General features: G+C 36.5%; 2 protein-coding genes across 3 annotated transcripts in view; both read right to left on the bottom strand.

Annotated features, from left to right (window-relative positions):
• Positions 1-12,593, bottom strand: part of Creba (Cyclic-AMP response element binding protein A) — a 32,481-nt gene extending 19,888 nt beyond the window's left edge. The window contains exons 1-3 of one of the 2 annotated variants that reach the window (XM_070307577.1): positions 11,969-12,593; positions 8,769-8,988; positions 6,055-6,184 (exon numbers count right to left, since the gene is read on the bottom strand). Coding sequence is in view for 1 of the 2 variants with exons in the window: in XM_070307576.1 (XP_070163677.1) it covers positions 8,769-8,834 (66 nt within the window). In the remaining variant the exon portion in view is untranslated. The remainder of the gene's footprint in view (positions 1-6,054; positions 6,185-8,768; positions 8,989-11,968) is intronic. The other variant, XM_070307576.1, reaches the window with a different exon arrangement.
• A 1,794-nt stretch (positions 12,594-14,387) lies between these two features.
• Positions 14,388-19,887, bottom strand: LOC138939621 (uncharacterized). The gene is made up of 5 exons (XM_070307579.1): positions 19,858-19,887; positions 18,508-18,582; positions 18,110-18,422; positions 16,625-17,070; positions 14,388-16,539 (listed from the first exon to the last, which is right to left on the bottom strand). The coding sequence occupies exons 3-5, from the start codon at positions 18,300-18,302 to the stop codon at positions 15,943-15,945; spliced, it is 1,236 nt and encodes a 411-aa protein (XP_070163680.1). The 5' UTR covers positions 18,303-18,422; positions 18,508-18,582; positions 19,858-19,887; the 3' UTR covers positions 14,388-15,942.
• Between the last annotated feature and the right edge of the window lie 25 nt (positions 19,888-19,912).

Below are 19,912 nucleotides of genomic sequence, written 5' to 3'. Positions count from 1 at the left end.
TCACGCTATAGTGAACTCGTCGCGAATTCTTTCGAATGTCTTCCTTCTACGATGCGGTTTAAATCGCGGCGTAACGAAGAAGCGAAGCGTGCAAGTAAACGGGAAGTCTGGAAAAAACAATAATTATTTTCGTGTCACGGCGATAAGGAAATTTGCCGCTAGAAAATGAGCGATCGTCGAGTAATCGGCGTTTTTTTTTTTTTTTTTTTTTTTTTTTTTGTTCAAGAACGTCCGTTTTGACGACGATGTCACGAATCGAGGGAAGAGCCGAGGAGGAGTTCCGCTCGCCTAGGCGGAAAGTTCGTCCGGGCGGAATTCTATTTCGGCATGTTTGTTTGAGATAGAAAGTTGCCTCTGGTAGAGATCGGCAAATAGAATCTTTGCCGAACGACAAGAGGCCGGTTGCCAGTTCAATAATGGGTGCTTTTTATTTAAGTGACACGAGTCGATGCAACTCGATTTGTATATGATTGCCTCTAGCAAACTTTGATCAGACTAATCGTTAATTAATTTGTAGAATGATTAGCAACAAAACTTTCTAATGCAATTATATTAATGAGTACTCCTTCCTGATCAGTTTTTGATCAAAGTGATCATAGGAATCGACTTGTTAAATGGAAGGCACCCGACGTGTTGCCCTATGTACGGAGTTATCGGATTATGAAGTTCGCGTGATTCATCTGTATGGCATTATTTCCTACTTTTCGCAGTTTGGAGATAAAATCCTTGAAAACAGATTTTTCTCTCTCTCTCTCTTTTTTTTTGTAAAAGAGAAAGGTATTACGATTGTTGAGAATTTGTTAAAAAAGATTGACAACGTGTAAAATATATTTATACTTTAATTTGATAAAATCAATAAAAAAGATAAATTCGATTCTTTTTTTCATTTAATACTTCTCAGGCCGTATACAGAATTTGTAAAAAAGAAAGGTATTACGATTGTTGAGGATTTGTTAAAAAAGATTGACAACATGTAAAATATGTTTATACTTTAATTTGATCAAAACAATAAAAAAGATAAATTCGATTCTTTTTTTCATTTAATGCTTCTCAGGCCATATACAGAAGAAAGAGTGTCACAATATTGCTTTATCACTATTATCTTCGGTCTTCCACTCTTTGTGGTTATGTTTCCGATTGGGAACTCGACACATTCACACTTCCGGTTTTGAATTAGAAGGCAGCCAACCCCGACTTTTCTCAGAGAGATTATTACTACAATGATTATTATGGATGTTCTATTGTAATACATTGCTATTTTTATTTCTTTATCCCAATTAGATTAGATATGTAATCACTGCCGCTATATAATATGTCTTTGCCCGATAAATGAATGATTATAAAACTTTTCAAAAAGCAACGATTGCCTAATAATTTGTGTTACTATGTTAAAATAATCATTTACCTTTCTATCAAAACTCTATTCATTTCTTTCAACAAACTGATTACTTCCTATTCAATACTTCTGAGTTAACTCAGAATGGGAAAAATATTGACATCATGAGAAAATAATAGCATGAGATCGATAAAACGATCGTGGGATCGTGATACAATTATGTCGAGATGCTCTTTATTCTGCCCGTTTGTTTTCGCTAACAATTTGTCGTTGAGAATTTTTGTATATCAAATATAATCGATATTTACATTGCGAGATTTAACTTTGTTTTAACACGTTCATTGTGTTTTTCTTTCCGGACAGATTAAAACAAAATCTTTCTCACCAGAAGGTCTTTTGTTATTCAATCTTTACATTAATGGCATCCTGAAAGAATAATCGTCAGATAAGACACTAATGTCATATAATTTACGAATAAAAAGCAAGAATGCAAGATTTCACTTTTATCTGGAACATTAGCTCTTTCGAAGAAAAATTTTTCTATCAGAGCATGACGATTGTCTGCTGAGCTTTCCAAAACGCAGGTTTTCGCAATGTTTATTAATTCAGTTATTAATTCAATATTCTTCATAAGATTTTATATCTTTATTGTTATATTACTAATAGAAGTTAATAATATTTGTAAACAGTTCGAGTTTTTTCTTCCAAAATAAAATTGCGAGAATCTGGAAAAATTTTCAAAAATATACCACGTTCGAATTTGTAACGCGAGGACTACTATCGACACACTTGCGTCAGTGACGCCTGCGTAAACGTGACGAACAAGTGAGGAAAATTGCTTTATATCGCCTATGATAAAAATGCGACATGTACGAGCCTAGAAACGGGCGCCGCAGCAAGGTTGCCATGCTTACCCTACATTTTCAACAAAGATATGAAAGCTCCACTTGCAAAATTTCCTCAAGCGTCAAATTTTATCAATTTAAGTGATTAACAAATTAGCGTTAAGTGTGAATTACATAACCAAGTGAATATAAATTTAGCGAATTAAAAAAACATGAATTTAATCTTTAAAACGGAATAAATTTATGTCTTTTGTACAGTAAGTAAAAAGTTAAAAATAGAAAAATACACACGGAGCTGCCGAGAGAATGCAACGCGGCATACGTTGTCAAGATAATAACGCTTATCGGGACAAGTGGTCTTTAACATAACAAGACAGATAGCGAATTAATTGCAGCTGTGTTTCTTCGGTAATAAGCAAAAAAAAAAAATGATGCGCAAAAGTGTCGACCTGTCCATTCATTCCGCTATGAAAAAAAGCAATTCTGTGACACGATTCGATTTCTGTCTCTCGTTTTCGTTATCCGCATCGATTCGTTCGATACATCGCGAATACTCGTACGTTTCCTTCTCGCGCTGTTGCTTTATCGCTCGCTTGATAGCGTTAATGATGCTCGATCGAAAACTCTACAAATCGTCATTTTTAACGAGACGAAAGCCGACTAAGCGGGAAATTGATTTTTTTGCCGGCGGCAATTCTATAATTGGAACATTCATTACGAGCAAGTTTTCGAAGACAATTTAAATGCTCTTCGAAACGCGAGCTTTCCTCGCATATGCGCAGATTTAGATTGGGAGCGGAGATTTTCTTTAACGAACGCACGGCTTAAACGATTTTATTAGCTGAACGTATTTGACTTCGCGCGCGATGGCTGCCCCCGCCGTTAAAGGGGACTGACCCTCCAAATATGATGAGAAAGCATTAACATGCACGCGCCAATTCGCCTTTCAATTTCTATTACGATGTTCTCAAGCCAGACTATCGTATCGATACATATTAATAACTTCTTATTATGCAAAAATAATGAAAAACAGCTTGAAAATTCGAGCGAAAGATAAAAATGATTGTTATGCATATATAAATAAATAATATAATTCTTTTTAACATTCATGTTGAATTTTATGCCGTTTCGTAGACGCGAATAAGTAATGAAAAAGAGAAGAAAACAGATTAAAAGTTCTCGGATTAACAGAAAAATAACTCTGTGCACATGCTTAATGTGCACTTTATTTAATCCGCTTTGTGTGTGTCTCTTCTTTCAAACAATTCTTACGTTACGTAAACTGCATTTCGTAGACAATAAGAGTTATATTAAAAAGTTAAAAGCAAACAAATACGCTCGGTTATAATTGCCCCGTACAAAAATATGTAATTGCTAGCCCAGTTTGTAAGTCGTATGGAAAGCGGAAGTTCGTGATGAATATGCGATAAGTCAGAGTGCGATTTAGGATCGACAAAATGTCATTAGTAAACAAAGATGCGATTATCCGCTTAAACGAGAGTACATTCTGTAAAAAAGTACCCGGAATTTCTCATTTAAAAATCCCGCGGTATATATATTGAAAAATAATTTTGTTGCTGAAGTTAGCACCACTGTACCCAATTGTCATGCTGAGTTTGAGCGCCATCTGTCATCCAGTTTGTTTACAGCAGCTGTTTATGTCAGTCGACTTCAGGTGTGTTCTGCGATTTTTTGCAAAAAATCTATCGAAAAATGGTTGCTGAAGACATGGTTTCGCGAATTTCTAGTGACTCTACTTTTATGAAACGCATTATAACTGGTGATGAGACATGGGTTTATGAGTACGACATGCAAACAAGTTAGCAATCATCGGAATGGCGCTTCGAAAACGAGCCAAAACCCAAAAAACCGCGTCAAAGGTGCTCAAAAATCAAAGTCATACTCACTGTTTTCTTTGATAATCGTGGTGTTGTTCATTCGGAATTCCTTCGGATGGACAAACGGTTAATAAAGAATATTATTTGAGTGTCATGAAGCGCTTGCGTGAAAATATTCGTTGTAAATGACCAGATTTGTGGAAAGACAATTCTTGGATTTTGCACTACGATAATGCACCGTCGCATACATCGATCTTGGTACGCGAATTTTTGATTAAAAACTCAACGAATGTCATCGATCAAGCACCGTATTCACCAGATATGGCCCCAGATATGCGACTTTTTCTTATTTCCTAAACTGAAATTACCACTTCGAGGAAGGCGTTTTGAGTCGATGGAAGTCATAAAAAAGAATTCGCAGAAGGAGCTGAAGACAATAGCTTCTTCAGCGTTTGAAAAGTGTTTCAAAGATTGGGTTAAGCGTTGGTATATGCCCATACAGCACTGAAGCTTGCAACAACATTGCTGCAACATTGCAATATTGCATATTGCAGTTTAATGTTGCTGAAATATTGTAAAGACATTATTTTACAATATAACTTTAGCAATGTTACAGCAACATTCCGAAAATATTAGAAAAAAGTATTCAATAATCGCTAGTTCATTCGTTTACCACTATGCGGCGCATGTTGCGCTATCTATTCCGCATTTAATTTTTAGTCATGATAATTATATAAAATTTACAAAGAGCGGCTAGTAAGATTAAAAAGATATAATAACTATTTTTGTTAATTTAAGTCGTATGATATGACCCCAATACAGGGGCTCAGACATTGGACTAAGAATTCTTTTAATAGTTTCCATTCTTATATAAAATCAAAAATTTGATAATAATTTTCTAATATGCAAGATACTTCAGATTTTAATAAATAAATTTTGAGATTATATAAAGACAAGAGAGATGTGAAAAAACTCGTATGCGTAAATTCACCACAATCTTTTTGCACCCGGATATCTGAATATTTCGAATACAAAGAAATTGTGAATTTACACAATTGCAAATTGAGTTTTTTCTTATTTCTCGTAGATATTTTCTGTCACTGAAGGAAATCGAATGTGTACTGAAAAATTTACATTTTATAATTCGTTATTATTATAATACAGAAAATCTATATACACGCTAGATCCTGACTCTTATAGGCCTAATTTCTCATTATTTTTTTCATATGTTAAGGATATTATATCGATAAATATACATAAAGCATTATTGCATATATATTATATTGCTATGTTGCTGCAATATTATATTGCAATATTTCTGTAAGCGGACATTTTACTATTGCTGCAATATCACGTTGCAGCAACATTTCGCAATGTTTCTGCAATATTGCAATCTTGCAGAAAAATGTTGCTGCAATGTTATTGCAATCTTGCGGTGCTGTATGGGTGTGTATTGCCTCGGATGGGGCCTATTTTGAAGGCGACAAAATAAATTTTGATGATTAAACAAGTAGATTGTATTTTATTTAAAAATTCCGGGTACTTTTTTTACAGAATATATATATATGAAACTGTAGAGTTTATTCCGGATATTACAAATTCAAAAACTAGAATATACCTTCCAAAAAATTCAGTAAACATTTTCGTTGAGCTTTTATCAGTATTCTACTTTATGTGCGTAATTTGTAATCTACTATATTCGGTATACGTTGCCATGTCTGCTGAGTGAAACGATTTTATCAACAAGGAATTACATTAGTATACACCGGCAATGATATCAATAACAAAACACTTAGAAATATAATGGTTTTGGGAATTTTCCAAAAAATAATTTCTCAGCGAAAATAGCGTCGTTAAATTCCAATTCAGAAAGAAAATCCGATTTTCTGAAAATACATTCCTACAGATTGAGCATACCAACAGCAAAATATGCGGGCAAACCATCGATCGGTTCTTGGTGCCCATAAAGAACGACACGATATTTGTACAGGTGTATAAAGTGGCACACTAATGCTTTATTGCCCAAATACAATACCTTTCCCCGGCACTTGTTGCTGTATTATATGCGGCGATAAGTGCCGTAAAATTTTGCCGAGCAGCGGTAATCCTCGTCGTGTTTACAAACGGCAATCGAACGAGACACAGATGACGTTCGAATGTGCATTCTGGAAAAGAACAATCGTCTCACGTTGTTGAGTAAGTTCTCTTCAAAAAATAATTGAGCCGACGCATTAATTTCGGAGACGATCGTATTTATCGCAAACGACAATTGGACGTTGATTCCCAATGGAATCGAACGTATACGTACCTCGCGCTCCGGCCTTCTAGGAAATGATAAAAATATCGACGTTTTTTCTTCGAACTTGAGAAATTACTATCTGCGAACGTGCGAAGCGACGGGCGGGCGATAAGAGGAACAATAACTAATAATAAGTATACACGTCTGATGTGTAGAACGCAACAACGCGCGAAACATATCGCGCGCATTGATGTTTATTGCCGGCATAAAACGAATTTGCTCGTGAGAGTTACATGATTAACGTTCCTAGAAACCTGGCGTAACTTCGTTAATGAGAAAGTGATTGATTGGGTGTCAATTTCATATATATATTCCCGCAGAAAATTCTGACTCGAAAGGGTCAAGGGAAATCGCGCTTGTGTCCCCTTTGCACGTCGATCGAGGATTAGAAATTACATGTCGCGATAAATGAAATATACGCATATGCATAACCGTTGTTATCGTTGCGAACGCAACGAGCAATGAAAAATTGTCTCCGTAGCATTCGCGGGATGGTAGATGAATGTGAGAGTCGCGATGAATAGACAGGGGGTCTACCCGGTAGAAGAATTATCGATGTTACGAAACGTAATGACGTTTGTCCTATCATGTAAATTTGTCTCTTCACTCATTTCCTTGAGCTTAATTAACACAAACGCGATGATGAATGGCAATATCTGAGATATATGCGCGGATACGCGGCTATTTGACATCCCACAGCACTGAAACTTGCAACAACATTGCTGCAACATTGTAATATTGCATATTGCAGTTTAATGTTGCAGAAATATTGCAAAGACATTATTTTACAATATAACTTTAGCAATGTTACAGCAACATTCCGAAAATATTACAAAAAAACTATTCAATAATCGCTAGTTCATTCGTTTACCATTATGCGGCGCATGTTGCGCTATCTATTCCGCATTTAATTTTTAGTCATGATGATTATATAAAATTTACAAAGAGCGGCTAGTAAGATTAAAAAGATATAATAATTTTCTAATATGCAAAAGATACTTCAGATTTTAATGAATAAATTTTGAGATTATATAAAGACAAGAGAGATGTGAAAAGACTTGTATACGTAAATTCACCACAATCTTTTTGCATCCGGATATCTGAATATTTCGAATACAAAGAAATTGTGAATTTACACAATTGCAAATTGAGTTTTTTCTTATTTCTCGTAGATATTCTCTGTCACTGAAGGAAATCGAATGTGTACTGAAAAATTTACATTTTATAATTCGTTATTATTATAATACAGAAAATCTATATACACGCTAGATCCTGACTCTTATAGGCCTAATTTCTTATTATTTTTTTCATATGTTAAGGATATTATATCGATAAATATACATAAAGCGTTATTGCATATATATTATATTGCTATGTTGCTGCAATATTATATTGCAATATTTCTGTAGGCGGACATTTTACTGTTGCTGCAATATCATAACAACGTTGCAGCAACATTTCGCAATGTTTCTGCAATGTTGCAATCTTGCAGAGAAATGTTGCTGCAATGTTATTGCAATCTTGCTGTATGGGATTCATTTAGCTGTGTCGTGCGCTTTCTCCGAAGCGGAGAGATATTAACCCAATTTAAAAAAAAAAGTAATTTGATTAAAGAATACGCAATTAAAAAGTGAATTTGCGCGGTTTTAGACTGAAGTTAATTTTCATAAAATCTTACATATACAATACGCACACTTTTCCGGTTAAATTCAATCATATTTTACTAAATATTAGAATAAAATAAAATTCTCTGTCAGTTACTCGTGCGAGTGCTAAAAACTCGCAGATAAATTCACAAATAAATGGCATATCAATGTCAAGAAGTAGTTGTTATCTACGAGAAACGCGTGTAAGAAATAGAAATGTATTTTCCAATGACATTTAGCCAATAAATTTGATAAATATAGCATGTATTCAAGTGTTCGTCACGTTTTGCATAAAAAAAGAAGCTTATAATTTTCCAAGAATAGCATTGTAAAATGAATAAAATTTTCCTTATAAACTCCGACTTTATCTCAATCCAAAGCATGTGGATAATATTACAAATAATGGTATTTGTTAGTAATATTGTGACAGCATAATGTAGGCCGTGTAAAGACTATCTCTGTCTATATCTGACACAAATATTCGAATAACGCGGAGGATTACGGGTCTCAGAAGAACGTGGGCGTCCCTGCGATTCGAACAGTTTCAGCTTCCTTTCGTTCGCGATCTCGCGGACTAGTACTTTCTCGAGAATATACTCGCTGTATAGGAAGCAAGAAATTCGCGACTGCAAGCATGAAATTTTAGAGACGTGTATATGTTAGCGAACATTAATAAAATAGGATTTCTCGAGAAACTGCACATATTCTTCGTAGCACGGGATCTCCGACATTTCCCGATAAACTTTTCAGTTAATCTCATTGTGGTTTCTTATCGGAAGAATCAATTTGTACGCGCACACTCACCGGGTCGGAGAGATAAGACTCCCATAATTCCTTGAGATCGCCCGGTCCCACGTCGAAAAATGCCATGATATTTTGTTTCCTTTAGCTTTCCGAGTAGTATAAGCGTCCGCCGGTCAGACGAACATGATATCCGTCCATGAAGGACGAAGGAAATTAAAGGTCCGACATGCTGTTGCCACGAAAATTCAGCATCCTTATAATCTTACAAACTTGGAGATATCTGAAAGCAAAAGATTGTCCCACAATCTCGTGAACTGATATTTCATTGCGGATATCATTAATTATCTTTATCTCTATCTCTTTTATTCATTAAAGCGACGTAATGTGAAATCTGCAGTATGCTATTTAATTGCATTAAACGAGATCCGCGAGTGGGTCTCTTAAGATTAAAATAGGATCTTGCTATTTGCAGAAAATGAGAGAAAACAAATTATGGGTCGCATTTATAATCCAATTGAAATTAGATTAGAGAAGTACGAGAGATAAAAGAGAAATATAGTATTCACTTTCGAATATATAAATAAAATAGAGAAGGAAACACAGAGATAGAAAGAGAGAAAAAAAAAATATATATATATACAGCTTTGCTCGATAAGACAAGTGGAAAATGTTCATGTAAGTATTATTGAAAGATCCAACCGGATGCCAGATGCTGATCAGTAAAAGAATATTGATAAAGAAGCGAGCGACTTATAGATTATTAACATATGCACGTATGCGCATCCGTGACCTCAGGACTGCGTTTGATATCACACGCGCGGCTTATTATCTGCCGCGATCGGTTTCACGTTTAATGCCTTTTGTCCTATATTACGAGATGATGCATAGCTGCATTGCAAATTGCGGCGCGTTCTAATGAGTTCAATGGACCTATCTTTATGTGAGCTAAGTATTTGTATATATATATATATATATATTTGCGAGAAAACGCGAAAGAGAAGATGCTCCCGATTATTATGTAATAATGTAAACGAGTGTATAAAAAAAAATAGCGGATAAGGTTTTAAATTATGTGCTAATGATAATTTCTAATTGTATTTTATAACTCTTTAAATTTTAATAGCATTATACTATAATTCCTTTTCATTTTTATATATTCTCTCTCTCTCTCTCTCTTCTCTCTTTCTCTCTTTCATAATTTTATGTACATATATAATTTTTACAATCCTACCTATAAACCATTATATTTACAAATTAAAGTTTCTGAATCTCTTTATACTTACATTAGAGAAACAATATTAAGAAAATCTTAAGATGTGAAATATCATAATTGAGAAACATCGATTAAAAAAATTCTCTTGAAGTACGATGCGAGTGAAGAGTTCAATTAAATTGCTTTTCATATATATGTAACAAGCATAAACCTTCGGGAATCACAATCGAGAAGACTGATTAAAGTACGTCGAAAATTTTAATCGGATTTTCATTTGTCGGAAAAGGAAATTACGTAGTGTGCCATATGCGATGTAAATATCCTTCTTTAATCTGAAACCTGCTGGTCTCTCTTTTAACCGCAGATCTTTGTACGTGCAAGATAATGTTTCCTCATAAAAAGATTCATGCATAAGAAATTAATTAAAGAATTTTTACACGAGCGAAGCTTTTTCTTCGAAACTGACGTTAGCATATACGATATAGCATCGCTGATGCTAGAAGGATTAACCGTGTCCATGCATTTGATCGTCGATTATGTCATGAAATGTAATCACAAGAATAATCACAAAAGGATATTAAGTTTCGATACTTTTAACGAATGACACAGTCGCTATTAAATAACATACACTATGTATTTAACACACACGCGCATATATGTTATTTCACAGATAAAACAGTTATACATTGATATATGCTAATCCTATTAAACTCTGTCAATATACAGTTATTCTACTCTCTCTTCAAACGCGTGTATAATTCAAAAATAATGGCAAATCCGCTTCTGTGTCGCGTATTAAGCATTCCCATACAGCACAGAACATTGCAGCAACATTGCAACAATATTGCAACATTGTAGCAACATTGCGGTTGCAATGTTGCTGCAATATTGCTGCAATGTTCTGTGCTGTATGGGTTAACACCAGTAACAATCCATTATTTAAGATTTGTGTCACCTTGTGTATCATATCATTATCGAAGCTGCTCTTGAAAATATTATTCATCAATTCCATTACTTTTATCAATAAATCATCGCCGGAAGATACACTGATAAACGGATCCCCCACATCGCGTTCTCTCGCGCGAGCACTATCAGCTCTATATTTTCAATCTGTAGGATCTTTGCATGTTATCTCGCACGATAATATATTCTCCTCTATTATTTCCCCGAATAACTCGTTCGCGCGCAAATGTCACTTCTATATAATCGTCTCGCTCGATTCAATTGACCTTTCAACGCGCAAATGATTCCATGTAATCGTAGTCGATATCGATCGAAGCTGGTATTTCAAGAGAGAGAGAGAGAGAGAGAGAGAGAGGGGGGGGGGGATTCCGGCGAACGAGAGTATATGTCGTCTCTATAAATCGTATAACAGGAAATCTTGTCGCGAACGTTGTAACCGATGCGTCAAACTTATAAATATTAACGTCATATCGCGACGAGACACGATAAAAACTTTGTTTTATTTTCGATATGCGTGATTGAGAAATCGCAAGAATCGTGATATGACAGAATACCTTAGGTATTTAAAAGTTAAAAATGTAAAGAGAATAAATTTATCGATATTGTCGTCATCTGTCCGACAAATCGCGCGTACCTGATTTCTTTTTAAATTGAAAAAATAAATCAATTTTCAATATCTCCTTTCGAGTTATAATCTCGAGAGTTTCATTGATCGTGGCAAAGTTTCACGCATTCCATACGTGGGCTACTATCATTCCAGTCTCGATCACGTAAAATAATAATCTCTCGGGAGTTCATCGCGCATCGATTATCTCGAGTAAGCTCTCGGCGGCGCGCGAAATGACCCCTACACGCAAGACGACAAGATCCGGTCGGAGCGCAATCGGAGCGCACCAGATGGAACGAAGCGCCGCCGGCTCGACGTGCACGTGCACCGTCGTCGTTGTCCGATGCGCGCGCCCGGCGGTACCAGCGTGCGATACTGGGACGGAAAAATTACTAATGCAAGTGAAAAAGAAAGAGGAGGGGGGGGGGGGAGGGGATACAAAAAAGATTATACGCGTACAATCATACTGTTACTCACCGATTGAGCGGAGGGGAAGAAAGGAAAACCTTTTTCGTTGATCTCCGGCGCGCAGCGAAATCACAGGGGAGTAACTATCGTATTAAGGCACAATACACTATACTTGAGCCAGCAACTCAAGTACCTCACGATGCAGTGGCGACGGCGATGTAGGCGCCAATGAACGCGGCAAGAAAGCGGGACAGCGCGGGGATCGATAGCCCCACACTTACGAGTTTGCGGAGCCGCCAATCGTGCGACTGCAAAATCTCGCAAACGCCGTACGCACGCACACACGCACGCACGCACGCATGCACGAGTATACACGCAGTTATCGATTTTTCGAATCCCGATGGCTTGATCTGGCCCGTCGTCGGTGAGAGCGATTGAACGCGACCGATAGTACCGAGGGGGTTGCTCGTCCGACGAATGTGCGTGCTACGACGTTCTCCGCGTGAATGCGGGACCAGGGCCAGGGATCAGCGACTAGCGGGGCCGCACGTGCTGGCGCCGCCGAGGCACTTTAATCGCCGTCGCTCGGCCAATCGCGATGAACCACCTGTTACTAGCGTAGTGAGTTATCAGCTGACACTGAATGGCCGCGGTGGTTGCGCGCGCAACTTTATCAGCTGTGACGTGCGTGGCCGGATGGACTTTTAAAAGCGCGCGCGACCACCGCGAAATCGCCCTCATGTTTTAGCGATACATTGGCGACCAGGAGACGTCGCAGGAAACGTGACGGGAAATAGGAAACGAGGTCGTTTGGTTGAGATTGTTCGGATGAGACGCGGGAGAACGATAAAATAATGTGTGGGAAATGGGCACGAGAGAAGAGAAAAAGAGAGAGAGAGAGAGAGAGAGAGAGAGAGAGAGAGAGAGAGAGAGAGAGAGAGAGAATTAACCTATGTCACTTTTGTGATCGGTGAACAATGCTTTCGTTGATTGCATCTTGCTTTCAAAATGGGGGAACTCTCTTTGAAGCATTCGATATGAAAGAAGCGATTTATTTGTCGCTCCGATTCGTGAAACTAAGTCGGGAATATACAGCAGCACGATAATAATAGCATAGGATTAATAAATCTAACGGTATGCGGGTGAAGAAAGCAATGCGGGCAATCGATGTACACACACACACACACACACACACACGCGCGCGCGCGGCTGAGTGCGTTGAATTGTATGGTATTTGATTCTGAGGCAGGCTAACTACGACTACAATACTTGATTTCAACCAATGAAAACGCTCAAACATAATTCCTTACAATCTGTTCGTTTAGTTGCCTTTTCTAAATGTTATTTCTTTTTTTGCTAATATGCAAAACAGAATACATCAGCTTAGAAACGTATCTTTTTCTAAATCGATTTTTTCTGTCAAATATTCAGTATAATGCTATTTTTCTCTCTTGTGCAAACTTATATTTTAATATCAAGTATTTTTAATTTAACTTATCTAGAAAATAAATTTATTATGTATGTTATTAACTTAGAAAGCCAGTTTTTACAACAAATTCTTCATTTTCAATTTTTTATAATTCAAAAACTTACTAATTCAAGGAAAAAGGCCAAGTTTGTTATATTAAATAGAAGAAATATACAATACGCAAATTATAAATTTGCGCAGTTTTGTTGATACTTTCGATAGATTTCCATTTGCGCGTTTGGCACAAGATATGCCAAAATACGCTACATATAGTTGCAGATCTATCTGATGTAACATGTTCAATATTTATTTTGTAAACAATCGATGAAAACTGCACAATCATTATTTTGTCTAGAGCGACAAATGGAAATAATAGATATATCTCTAAAAGAATCAGGTGGTTTCCCCATATAAGTGAGAATTTCTATATCCGTTGTGTTATGTAATTATATTCGCAATTTGCAACGCGCTTATCGCAATTTACGTCGGAAAGAGCATGAGTCCAACGTCGGATATTCAATCAATGGAAAGAGGTCTTACTTCTCCTTTGTCCACCATAGTTCTCGTTAGAACGAGGTTCTAACGATAATTCCAGATACGTTTGCGCGTCACAGTCACAGCGACAGAAATTATTTGCGCAATCCTCTGCGCAGAATAATATATAAAATTATAGCGTACATTGTTGCGACGATTTTAACTCGGTCTGTTTGCTACACCGACTTACCTATAGAGCGCCTCTCTATCGATTTTGCAATTATCTCGCAACATACATACAATGTATGTACATGCACAATACATGTTCCCGCGATGATCATTTATGCTCTAATAATATCCGAACGATCTACGGAAATATATCGCGTGTTGTATGACTCTAAAAATGCCGGATTGGCATTTAAGCTCCTATCGCGATTGTCTATAGACACCGCGTATGGAAGGAACATTGAGTTATAAAGTATGACGCTATCGCTATTTTTATACGCTGCGCTATTTGCGGCGTATATAACCATCATATAAGTCTGGTTAATTTTTCAAAATAAAGTTTTTATTCGAATTTGCTTTTACATCGTATCAATATCGTTCAAATTCACACAGTAGTAGAAAACGCGTGTCATCAATTATATACTTCTATATATCATATCTAGACTGCTAACAGCAATGTGATAGCGACAATGTGATAGGTGAAGCCAGGGCAATCATTTATAATTGGGCAGAATATCCATAGGTTGGATTAATATATACTGTATAATATATACTATTCGCAAATTGCGAATGTAATTATATAACACAACGGATATAGAAATTCCCACTTGTAGTAGAATCATCAGATTTTCTTATATCTATTATTTCCGTTGCTCTAGATAGAATAATGATTGTGCAGTTTTGATCTGTTGTTTACAATAAATATTCAATTTGTTACGTCAAATAGACCCGCAACTATGTAGCGTGTTTTGGCACATCCAGTGTCAAACGCGCAAATGGAAATCTATATCGGGAGTGTCAACAAAGCTGTGCAAAATTTATAGTTTGCATATATACAATTGCGCATATTTATAATTTTGCAAAATTTATAGTTGCGTATATTTTTTCTCTTTAATATAGCAAACTTGGTCTTTTCATCTTATCAATGACACATATCGAATTCTGTGACACTCAATATGACATTTTGCCCAATTGTAAATGGCTGCCTTTATCTCACCATATGAGATATAGTCGTGTTTGAGAAATCTAGGTATAATATATATAGAAGTCTGTGATTATACACGCTTCTCAGCAATAAAATTCTACATATATATATATATATATATATATATATATATATATATATATATTTATGCATGCTTTATTTTTTCCTTTCTTTTCATATCAGGTACAATACAAGGCTGAACAAAATATATGACTACGCAATTTTGTCCCGATTAAAATCTACTTTTCGATAACGATATCGATTATCATTTGAAATTGTATGCCTATTTTTTTTCACTCGTGTGTAGTACCCTTTTTAAATTATACACAAAGTAACTTATAACATATATATATATATATATATACATATACATGCATATACATATATGTGTGTATGTATTTCGTAAAATACATTTTAATTTCGGTGTTTCCCTTTCTCTTTCGTAATAGCAAAATAAACTCTTGCTTATAATATATATTATCTCCGTATACCGACATATAGCAAGCTAAACGTTAAATTTTTAATGCATGTTGCGTAGCAAATAGTTCGATTAATCTATCACTTGTCCGTAATTAGTTTAGTCGGAACAAATTAATTGTACAAGATGTAGATATTTATAGAGAGACGTTATGTCAATAAAAAAAACATCTCTTGATAAAACAGCATCAAAGTAACGAGTAATAATAAGCCACAAGAGCATCGTTATAATCCCATTAAGACAAATAAGTTAATATATTAAAGTTTACATAATTCCTTTAGACATTGCATGATGAGATAGCATATGCCATAAAAAAAAACCAAAAAGTATATATAAGTTATCAATGAATTATGCGCGCGCGGTAATTCGTGTGTACAGTACATACGTCTAGATATTAAGTAACGCGTGTACTCTTAAAATACCCCTTTTAAAGCAGATCGTAATAACGCGTTGCGCATTGACGTCACCAATTTTTCCAGTTCCTCAACCTTCATCTTCAGTACCTTGTTATCCCTCTCCAGTTTGACCGCCCTAATGGTTATTTCCGATTCCTTGGCTTTCTTATTCATCCGCGATCTTCGCGACGCCTCGTTGTTCTTCTCCCGACACTCCCTATACTGCAACAGGGTGATATCGGAATCGTCCTCTGAATCGCTCTCTTCGTAGTATCTTTTCCTTTCGTTCTTGTCCCTCGTCTTTGCTCTAACGATTATCTCCCTTTCTTTGTTACTAGCGGCCTTGGTACTAATGGTCCTCATCCTCTCCGATCTACGAGATGGCGCTACGGGAGCTTCCACCGACGACGAGGTCGACGACGAGGTCACTGTCGACGTTGCACGTGTTGACATCCTCCGACGTGTTGATATCGGTTCGTTGATCTCCTCCTCCTCCTTTACCTTCGCGGAAGAAGTAAGCGAAAATAACGGTGGCAACATCGTCGAGTGCGATTGGAGTTTCAGCATGGATGAGGAATCGGTGGAAATGCTGCCTTCCAGTGAACGCATTTCATCCTGCGGAAAATTATAATTTCGTTAGTGTCGAAAATTAATCATAAGAAGACACTTTATATATAATTATTATATATAATAAACTTACGTCGCAGAGATACGACAGCAGGTCGAACGTGTCCGATCCGGTCGTCTCGATCGTACATAGCTCATCAAACGTTTCGCGCTGATTTGCGGTGGGGTCGAACGATGAAGTCGGGCAAGCCAGATCGCCGTTCGCGCGATACTCGGGTTGGAGCAACGCGTCGGCATCTGCGTTATGTTTCTTACTCGACGCGCTACTTACAGAAACTATAGATTCGGGTGACATTAACCACGAGCTGGTTGCCTTCTTCTCCTCGTTATTATACTTTAATGCGTAATCGTTAACCAGTTCCGGTGGAGATAGCAACAGATGACCATTGTCACTTGAATCTTCGATCGTCTTAACGGTATTCATTTTCAAATTCAGCTCTTCATCATCAGTATTCTTCAAATCTTTTAATGTTCCCTCTTCTTCGACAGTCAAAACACCGTTACCCTCGTATTTCGTACCTAGAACACAGTCGAGCCATAGCTATGTTGCGTTCTCTATTGCGATTAATAAAATAAAAAAATTTTTTAGTGGCAAACAATTTTTTATATTCTGATGTTAATATATTTATATATGTATAAATGAGAGAGGGTAATATTATTGCCCAGCAAGTTGATGCAAAATGTTATATTTTTTGCGTGCTACTTAGGATGTGATAACAAAAAAATTGATCCATTAATTAAACTATATATAATTCTTTTATAGCAAATCGGGTGTGAAAAAAGAAAAATATCTTAAAATTTAATATATCAACAATTTTTTTAACATAACGTTTAAGACATATCATCACTAAATCACCTACCATGGAGGTTTCAAAAGTCTGTTTGTAAGTACAAAGTTAATGACATTTAAAAATTCTGTCTAATAAGGATGTCTATTTCTTTTCTTATGCATGCTCATCTGCTTTTTAAACCGGAATAAAGTAAAAATTATGGATATAATGCATTATATATTGTATATACAGAGTGTCCCATTTTAATGTCCCACCACACATAACTTTTTTTATTTTCGATTGTAGAAAAAATGTTTCAGACAAAAGTTGCATGATTTCGAGGGAACCACATGATAAAAATATGGACTTGACGTTGAGTGACCTATTCAAGCTGAGATCAATGTGATCGATGTTTTCTTAAATGGAAATCGCCATTTCTTATTGCACATTTTTCTATCTTATCTCGGGAGCTTTTCAAAACACTATAATAAAGTATTTTTTCATTAAGTACTTTTTGAGTTATTTTATATCTTAATCTGACATATTTCGATATAAAAAATAAAATGTCTCGTAAAATACTTAGTTTTCGATAGTCTTACCGTAATACTTTTATGTACAGAATAATGAGACAAATCAATTAGTAAAAAAAAAAAAAAAAAAAAAAAATAATAATAATTGTTTTAAAAAATACATTGTAAATAATTACATATTTTTTCTTAAAAATAATAATTGTTTTGGGATGGGACATTAAAATGGGACACCCTGTATATATAAATGTATATAGATACCTGATAGTTTAAACGTAGTCGATTCACCTATATGAAAATCGCATTGAGCCTGGAACGTATCCATGCACCAACTGCTCAGATCCTGAAAGTCCTCCTCCCAAACGGGAAATGCCGTGGTGGCCTCTTCTCTCGTAGAAGAATTTATCTTTGTGTGCGGGAATATCCAAGGTTCTTTCAAAAATTCGGACTCCATTGTCGGGCTTAGGAGAGGTATTGTCTCCACCTTCGTCGAGGTGACATCGCCCAGTGGCCGCGATCTCACGCCACGAGTAACAGATAACGGCTGCGGCTGACGGTTGCATGATTTTGATACCTGAAAGTTTGGCATCTCGCCGTGAATGTCCAATCGTCCGAGAATCCCAGATTCTTTCTCAGGATTCTCTTCGAACAGTACTTACGTTATGAACACCTCCTTCCTCAAATGAAATGTTGCTGGTTGTTGGACGTTCGTAGATGGGAGGGATTTTGAAAGCCTGAAATATAGATTTGACTCAGTGCGATGATTGAATTGTCAATTTAATTGTACTTGACGTTGCATGGAAACTAATTAAATATTGATATTTGCGAGGTAATATTTTACCACATTGATGTCTTTCAGTGCAGATATTTTAGTGGATCTATATTAACCTCGCGGGCGTGCTTTTTATACATCATATTGGTAACAAATTCTGAGAAACGCTGAAAGTCATTACATTTATTATACATAAAATCTGATAAATAATAGCTAACATCCACATTTCTGCCTTTGCAATGATGAAGCAATGATAAGCGAAATAGTAATTTATTATGATAACGTCGTATTAGTATATGTTTCGAGAAACTGATCCCATCTTATGCGTTAAATGATTATATCTGTGTCACATATGTAAAGTGTTTCGGGAATTTTGCAATGTTTTGATCAGATAAAAACAACAAGTCATTTGTTTTAGAGGTCAATTGTCGTTCGGCAGAAATTGGTATCGAATCGTGACTTATGATAAATCTCTCGCGCGATTCTGCTTAGTCATCTGCGAGCTGCTCCAAAATCTTACGTCACGACTTTCTATATATGCAACTTATCTGTATCTTATCCGTATACATCTTTCGCGATCATACATGTTAGTCAGCCATTAGGAAAGCAAATATAGCTTGTTGTTTTCGACACACACGTTATCGTTCGCGGAGAACTAATCGTGTTCTAATCTCATTATAGAGCATTTTTATTATAAAGAAAAAGATATTTCTTTGCGATATAAATAATTTTGTTCAAACTTTAACTCACGCGCGTTGTTTTCCCGTGGCGTATCGGTTAAGGCGCACTGCGGGAAAAGCGATAGTCGTCAGCTAGGCCGGCTAGTTACGTAACGCCATGGCGTTCAAACGCATGTGACTCCGATTTTCGCGAAATCGACGCGAGTTACATCATTTCGCGGCAAAGCTCTGAAAATCGCGATCCCGTTTCTAATCCTTTGCAAAACGTGTCACCAGGAAGACTCCGAGAGAGATTGTATATCCACGCGAGACATGAAGATATATAGTCGCGCCGATGACGACGACAACGTCAACACGCGCTCCAATCGATCCTTCGTAGTCTCGCGACTACGCAGCACTTTTCAACAGTGGCGCGCTTCTCGTCGACGGTCTGACGAGGTGTTATTTTATACGGCACATTTTTACTTCCTCGGCCAGGTGATTATATAATTCGCGCGAATCGCTCGCATATATATCGAGAAATTGCACGAGCTCAAAATCCGCAAACAATTACTTACCCTCCCTGAGACGGTTGGTGTCGGTGTACCTTCCACTTGGCGGCTGAGTAGAATC

The sequence above is a fragment of the Polyergus mexicanus genome, unplaced genomic scaffold (assembly GCF_030449975.1).
Source record: "Polyergus mexicanus isolate NDT 795.1 unplaced genomic scaffold, iyPolMexi1.0 SCAF_14, whole genome shotgun sequence".
NCBI classification, from domain to species: domain Eukaryota; kingdom Metazoa; phylum Arthropoda; class Insecta; order Hymenoptera; family Formicidae; genus Polyergus; species Polyergus mexicanus.
This window is presented reverse-complemented; position numbering and strand designations above follow the sequence as displayed.

Excerpts from the sequence above, each read along its gene's own strand:
- LOC138939621 (XM_070307579.1), bottom strand. The coding sequence starts at position 18,302 with ATGGAGTCCGAATTTTTGAAAGAACCTTGGATATTCCCGCACACAAAG. Across the intron at positions 17,071-18,109 it reads GACTACGTTTAAACTATCAG|GTACGAAATACGAGGGTAAC; the intron begins GTATCTATATAC and ends ACTGTGTTCTAG. Across the intron at positions 16,540-16,624 it reads TGCTGTCGTATCTCTGCGAC|GATGAAATGCGTTCACTGGA; the intron begins GTAAGTTTATTA and ends AATTTTCCGCAG.